Source organism: Borostomias antarcticus, assembly GCF_949987555.1.
Source record: "Borostomias antarcticus genome assembly, chromosome: 15".
Classification (NCBI taxonomy): Eukaryota; Metazoa; Chordata; class Actinopteri; order Stomiiformes; family Stomiidae; genus Borostomias; species Borostomias antarcticus.
The window spans coordinates 22,078,925-22,086,424 of NC_140248.1; the positions used below are offsets into that span (position 1 = coordinate 22,078,925).

General features: G+C 45.6%; 1 protein-coding gene across 2 annotated transcripts in view; it reads left to right on the plus strand.

Moving 5' to 3' along the window:
• The window catches only part of macroh2a1 (macroH2A.1 histone), a 12,278-nt gene that overhangs the window by 249 nt on the left and 4,529 nt on the right, over positions 1–7,500 (plus strand). Inside the window, exons 2-7 of one of the 2 annotated variants that reach the window (XM_084450069.1) lie at positions 1,344–1,546; positions 1,802–1,908; positions 2,205–2,399; positions 3,197–3,307; positions 5,592–5,682; positions 7,467–7,500. The exon at positions 7,467–7,500 is cut by the window's right edge and continues 56 nt beyond it. In XM_084450069.1, coding sequence (XP_084306195.1) covers positions 1,375–1,546; positions 1,802–1,908; positions 2,205–2,399; positions 3,197–3,307; positions 5,592–5,682; positions 7,467–7,500 — 710 coding nt within the window. In that variant the 5' untranslated portion in view covers positions 1,344–1,374. The remainder of the gene's footprint in view (positions 1–1,343; positions 1,547–1,801; positions 1,909–2,204; positions 2,400–3,196; positions 3,308–5,591; positions 5,683–7,466) is intronic. The other variant, XM_084450070.1, reaches the window with a different exon arrangement.

A 7,500-nucleotide genomic window follows, 5' to 3' on the forward strand; every position in this document is an offset into this window, starting at 1 on the left:
AACGTAACGTTAACGTTAGGCCGAAATTATCGGATAGGCTTCTCGGAGCCAATGAATGAGCTATAACTGGTGACTGACACAGCGGATCGAACTAGTAGATTTATAGTCGGCTCACTCCGAAACCAGCAGAACCGTGAAGCTCATGTCCTTGGCAGTGAGATGAAACCAGCAGAACCGTGAAGCTCATGTCCTTGGCAGTGAGATGACTGTCCACGGATCCTCCGATGTTGTTGAATCTCTGATGTTCATAACAGATCAACACAGCAGCGACACGTGATTGAAGGGTTTGTTCAGGCGACGCGGAAATGTTCAGTGACCCGAACCATAAAGCTACCTGCGACTTCTGATACATGCAGGTTATGCATTTTGGAAACTAGTTGTAGGCTAGAGTGAGGTGTTCATTTATGGCCAAACTTGTGTTTTGAATATGCCTTGATTATCTCAAAAGTTTATATTTATTTATTTATAGCAGAGCATTATGTAGAACTAGGCTACAGTAGGCCTGTAACCTAATAACATTGTGATTGATGCAGGCCTATTTTTCATGATGGGATCTTAAAGTTGCAGTATGTAAGATTTTCTTGACATTGTAAACATTTAAATATTGCTATAGCCTATTGCTATGATATTCCTTTGAAAAAAAACACAGATTTAATTGTGAGTGCTGTTTGGCTCTGCTCCAGCTATTATAATAATTATTATAATTTGGTGTCAAGTCGACACCAGAGCATAAAAAACACATTGGAGGTGTGGCCACACCTGGTTCACAGCGTGCGGCCACACCTGGTTCACAGCGTGCGGCCACACCTGGTTCAAAGCGTGCGGCCGTGCTGAGATCCAATCAGAAACACCAGTTATTAGTCTATGGCCTTATAGTGTCCCACAAACTGACAGTGAAGCAGACTGTATTTGAACTTGGCAGAGTTATCTCTCATTGCTGGTTTGTAGTGAGCTCATAGCACAGTTAGGCTGCAAAACTGCACGAGCCTGCTAATTACATAAGCAAGGCCTAGCTGGTTCATGACTGAAGGATACATTTTAATTTAAGCACGTGGTGGGGCGTCTAGATGTTACAAGGTTGAGGACCTCGTTGGGGGAGAGGGGAGAAAAGTGGGATACAGTGGGACGGGGAGAGGGGGGCTGCAGAGAGGGTGGGGAGGTGAGGGTGGTGCATGGCATGGTGACCGGGGGGGTGGTGGGGGAAAGAGGATCTGATATCTAGCCTCCTAACATGGTGTAGAAGACAAGTAGGGCTGATCTGAAGTCTGCGTTACCACAGGCTTTAGTGCCATATCTCTCCCCTGACTGATCCGGTTGTGACCATACTCCCCTCCCCCTCCCAGATCCTGACAGTGGCAGAGGGCTAGTGGCACCATGTCCAGCCGAGGAGGTAAGAAGAAGATGACCAAGACGTCACGCTCCACCAAGGCGGGGGTGATCTTCCCTGTGGGACGCATGCTGCGCTACATCAAGAGGGGCCTGCCCAAGTACCGGATCGGGGTGGGGGCCCCCGTTTACATGGCCGCCGTCCTGGAGTACCTGACTGGTGAGGCGGGGAAGAGAGGGGGAGCGTGTGTATTTGTGGCTGTGTGTGTGTGTGTGGTTGTGTGTGTGTGTGTGTGTGTGTGTGTGTGTGGTCATGGCCTGCGTTAGCTCTCTTCTTGCTCATGCCGGCTATGAAGCAATACGTGACAGTATGTAGGCTGGACACCAGAGTGAAACTGTCCTGGCGCGTCAATGTCTCCCTGTGTCCCTCCCTGTGTCCCTCCCTGTGTCCCTCCCTGTCTGCTTGGTGTTGTAGCCGAGATCCTGGAGTTGGCGGGAAACGCAGCCCGGGACAACAAGAAGGGTCGCGTCACACCTCGCCACATCCTGCTGGCCATCGCTAACGACGAAGAGCTGAACCAGGTCAGTTACAGTAGTCCTGGTTACAGCCCTGGGCTGAGTTTCCCAGAGGCATCGTAGCGCTATGATGAACGCCGTAGCTTACGATGAATGTAGCGCTACGATGCCTCTGGGAAACTCAGCCCTGGTTAGCGGTCTCATACTGTAGATATATTTTTTACAGTGTTGTATGTTTACTGTTTTGTAGATTAGTTTTGCTCCTAGATTTTCAGGCAGAGCACAAATACCTCCAAAGCACCATTAAAGCTCTCTAGTAATACCAGTAGAAACCCAGACTCTACTGTGTCTCTACTCTCCAGCTGCTGAAGGGTGTTACCATCGCGGCGGGCGGAGTCTTGCCCAACATCCATCCCGAGCTGCTGGCTAAGAAGCGCGGGTCGAAGGGCAAACTGGAGGCTGTCGTCACGCCGCCCCCCGCCAAGAAAACCAAGTCTGCTGTCAAAAAGGCGGTGGTGAAAAAGCTCAGCGGGAAGAAGGCAGCAGCAAAGGCTAAGGTAGGACAGGCCATTCATTCAGTAGGCCAGTCAGATTACATTAAGGCAGCCTATCAGATTTCGTTCAGTCAGCCTGTCAGATTTAATTGTCAGCCAATCAGCCAATTAATCACCCAATCAAACATCCAATCAAGTTGGGTTGTATTTTATGTTGCAGTGTACCCTTGTTAGAACCGTGGGTTTGTCCTGTCTGCATGAATCATCAAAAAATAAAAACTCAGCTCTACACCAACACTGGTAAAAGTAGCACTAACAGTCTCTCCAAGGGAGACGTTCTTTTTGGCCCAATGGTTAGTGTGTCCGACTCACAAGCGAGAGAGCTTATTGAAGTGTGGTATCGAATCCCGCCCTGGGCAATCTCTTAACATGGGTTACACGTCTGCAGATGTGACATAATTTTCCTTGCCTACTGTAACTGTATTGTGTAAGGGTGGTAGTGTAACTGTGTTGTTAGGTTTAGGGTGGTAGTATAACTGTATCGTATTAGAGTGGTAGTGTAACTGTGTTGTGTTAGGTTTAGGGTGGTAGTATAACTATCGTATTAGAGTGGTAGTGTAACTGTGTTGTTAGGTTTAGGGTGGTAGTATAACTATCGTATTAGAGTGGTAGTGTAACTGTGTTGTTAGGTTTAGGGTGGTAGTATAACTATCGTATTAGGGTGGTAGTATAACTATCGTATTAGAGTGGTAGTGTAACTGTGTTGTTAGGTTTAGAGTGGTAGTATAACTATCGTATTAGAGTGGTAGTGTAACTGTATCGTATTAGAGTGGTAGTGTAACTGTGTTTCTGTGTTCCAGCAGAAGCAGGCGGAGGTCAGCAAGGCTGCGTCTGCCGACAGCACCACGGAGGGAGTGCCCGCCGACCAGTTCACCGTCCTGTCCAGCAGGAGCCTGTTCCTGGGCCAGAAGGTACCTGACCTGACACACACCTGTAGGCCCACTCAGATCAGGGTTCGCATGGCTCTCCTCTCCTCTGTGTGTATTCATGGGGACTTTGCTGACATTAGAGCATGCCACTGCAGTACCAGGTAACTTTTTTCTGGACACTTTTGAGGAGGAATTATTGATAAAATGAAAAGGCGGCGGACATTAGCTAGTTCGACCACATTCGCTGTGACAGGAATATGAAGAATGTATTTTATAGAAGCAACTTGCATTCAGGCCAAAATGCAATGGTTTCCTACATGTGTGTTTAGTGAAGGAATTTACCATGAAAGGCAGACCCACCAATATAGTGAGTTTGTGTTAGTGTTAGTGTAGCATGACCAGCAACACCCATGAATGCCATAGTTAGTGCATGTGTGTGTTTAAGATGAGAAGCCCTCCCTGGCCTCTCCCCTGCTAGGAAAACAATCAAGCGCTTTGTATCCTCTGTGAGGTCACTTCCTGCTGATGTCACTGCATACTTTGGCCCCATACACATACACTAACAAATCACGGCTGCGACTACGTATCACCAGTCAGCCTGGATTGGATGCTGCTGCTCTTCTCTCTACAGTAAAGACAAAGAATCTGAAAAGTTCTATAGGCAACACTTTACTTTGAGGTGTCCCTATAGATTAGACGCTCAATCAAGCAGCAAACCTGCGTAACTCTGTTCATGCAACTACGGGTTTTATGTTAGAGCTAGTGGATAATTAGCTGAGCTAATTAGTGGATAGTTAGTTAAGCATCCATCATAATAGTGTCTTAGTGTTTTTATGATGTGGACATGGTTCTCTCTTGACTTGATTTCGACTGCCTGCCTCTGGAGAGTTTAGAAAAACACCAGAGACATCAGTTAGAAATATGTACTGTATACGACCCTTGATTTATTTTCTAGTGAGATTAAACGGAATGAAATTAAAGTAGAATGAACGCAATAGATTCTGGAACGATGTTGCTGCAGTCTGTGGTTCCATCTGGACGTTCTTCGGCCTGTGGTTCCATCTGGACGCTCTCCAGTCTTCCTGTAAGAAAGGGGCACAGCTCTTGGGCACAGCTCTTGATTAGGCAACTAATCACAAATGTCTCCTGTTCAAATCAATGGAAAATAATGCATCACACTAACCTGATTAACCTAATTTGACACTGTTGCCGTTGGCAATGTAACATTATCTAGCATGATCATTCATTTCATAGTTGAAATGTTGGATTGTCCATTGTAGGCATTTCTGTCTTAGCTGTGCTGTTTTCATGACATTTTTGACTGAAGAGAACATTATCAAAATGTCATTTTGCTACTCTCTTAACTGCTGAGTGTTGTGGGCAATTACTGAACTTTTCTTTGTGGTCGTATTACAGACTTTGCTCAATGTGAACATCTTTTTCGAGTCGCAACTGAAATCTCCTTGGGCCTCATTTGAATGGGGTTTCGGCGGGATAATTGGTCCTTCTGATTCTGAATCATGCTCTCGCTCTCTTCAATGCTAATATAATCTAATTTATTGATCCTCTTAAGGTGTGGTGTGAATCTAACAGCTTTGCCCCCCACCCCCCCTCCCCCCTCCTGCTGCATGACCCCTCACCCCGCAGCTCAACCTCATCCACAGTGAGGTCAGCAACTTGGCTGGCTTTGACGTGGAAGGTGTCATCAACCCCACCAATGCAGAAATTGACCTTAAAGATGATCTAGGTGAGGCCCTTCTCTGGCTCTCCTGGAGTTTTGGGTGAATCCTTGAAAGCCAGCCTGGCCCCTCCAATCACCACTCACACCTGCATCAATCAGGTGCCATTTCCAAATACTGGGGGGTACGCAGGAAGTAAATCAAACCTCAAATAACGTAGGTGTTTGATCTGTGTATTTGGCCTAGACAACAAAACATTTAAAAAGTAATAACAAAAATATTAAGTATTCTAGAAATTCTCAAAATACCAGAGAGTAACAGAAACGATTCATTCAAAAACATGGTTGTGAATTTGGGAGATGATATTTGTGACGTCATTCAAGGATTTAATCAAGGCTCCACAGAGCAGCTGGCCCCTCCCCCTGCCTGTCATAGGTGTTCTCTCTCCTGATTGGTCAGTCACTGAAGCCTCCTTTTTTACTATCATTAGTAAAGAAGGACTTCTCTCACTCTACTGTATCTCTCTCTCTCTTCCCCTCTCCTCTTATCACTCTTTTGATCACTTTTCCATCCTTTGTTCCCACTTTGTTTTGACCCCATGTTTGTTTGCCTGTTGTTGTTGTCATTGTTGTTGTTGTTGTTTGTAGTTGCAAGTTGTACAAGCCGACATTTCCACCGTTGACAGTGACGCTGTTGTTCACCCAACCAACTCCTCTCTCAACACTGGTGGTCAAGTAGGTAATGACCCCCATCGCCACAGAAACCACTTCCTGTCAAAGCATCCCACAATGCATCTTCTTCCTGCTATTAGAACATCTTTCTGTTGTCTACTGTACATCAGCCAAGCCCTGAGGCGGGACAAGTTTTTTTTGTGCCTAAATGTGTAGAAGTCATTAAAGACATTGACACACAACATATTGCTTTTACCCTAAAAAACATTAGGGTAAAAGGGGTAGTTCAGAATATTGGACACAATGTCTCATTTACGACTTAGCCATTATGTTGTTGATCCATGGAGACCATTTTCAACTGATTCCATTCTGTCCTTTTTGAAGTCAAGCTATCATTGAATCCTTTACTCTCAGTGAGAACCTACCCAACCTCGTGCCCGGTAGCTTTCTTTCACAGAATTTCAAAATAAAGGTCAAACAATACTTCCACAGAGAAAATACATCCCCACAAAGTAAAGGATTCAACGATAGTTTGACTTCTAAAATGATAGTATTATAGCGAATGGGAGAGAATAGAGAACTCGCCCCGAGTGCAGATCAATCCCACAATCCCACGCTCCCAACCGTGACTCACTAACCGTAACACTAAGAGAAGTAACTTGCTTAGCAGAGCTATATAAATATAAATGAGTCATCTGAACGATGTTGTGAATATAACGACTATAACTAATGATAATTGAACCCACAATGCATCTAATCCCGATACTAACCTATGAGAATCCTAACATTTAGAACTAGCACTAAAAGAGCTACTGAACACCTCAAGCTCTGAACTCTGTGGATTTAGAAAGTAGACAGGCTCCTATGTAGAATAGACTCTACTTTTACTGAGAAACTAAGCATATGGAAATCGGCATAGCATATGGCAAAAGGAAAAAAATTATTGTGTTAAAGTGAAGTCATACATTCCTTCTTAAGCGTGTATTCCTGTAGAGTGCTTCCCTCTGGTGGTGAGCTCTGGTACAGGTGTGACAGACGTACACGGGACAGTGAACCATCAATTTGGACCCATCAATCTGACACCCTGCAAGGAGGAAACTCATGATTTGTTTGCGTGTTTGTTTGTAGATAACATGGTCTGGCTGAGAAAACTTGAGGTCTGGAATAGTTGGAAGAACATGCACTATTGTTAGTGATTTGTGTTTTGATTGACATCTAACATGCTCCAGTCATGTTCAGTAGGCTTGCCTGTCTTGTGTTGGGTTGTTGTTGTTGTTGTTGTTGTTGTTGTTGGGTCTGGGTTTGACCTCCCTGTGGTCAACATGTAGTAATAGGATGATCTCATATGGATCCTAGGCTGGTGCTGCCCATTCTGCAGACAGCAAGCAAAACTAAAAACCTGAAAAAAAATTGCAAAGTGATGATAGTGAAAATAAGAGGTAGTGAAGTAGTGGAGTATTGGACATTTTTGAAAATCCATTGGTTACTATCAAGGGGCCTGTCTGTCTGCCTCTGTACCCAAACCCAGGGCCTGTCTGTCTGCCTCTGTACCCAAACCCAGGGCCTGTCTGTCTGCCTCTGTACCCAAACCCAGGGCCTGTCTGTCTGCCTCTGTACCCAAACCCAGGGCCTGTCTGTCTCACTCTGTACCCAAACCCAGGGCCTGTCTGTCTGCTTGGTCTGTACGTCTGCCCACCTATCTATCTGCCTGCCTGTCCATCCCTCCACCCTCCATTGTCTGTCTGTCTGTCTGTCTGTCTGTCTGTCTGTGTGTCTGTCTGTCTGTGTGTCTGTCTGTCTGTGTGTCAGCTAGTGGAGCAGAGGGACACTGATCACTTGGTCTTTCCTCAGGAGAAGCTCTGGAGAAGAAAGGAGGGAAGGAGTT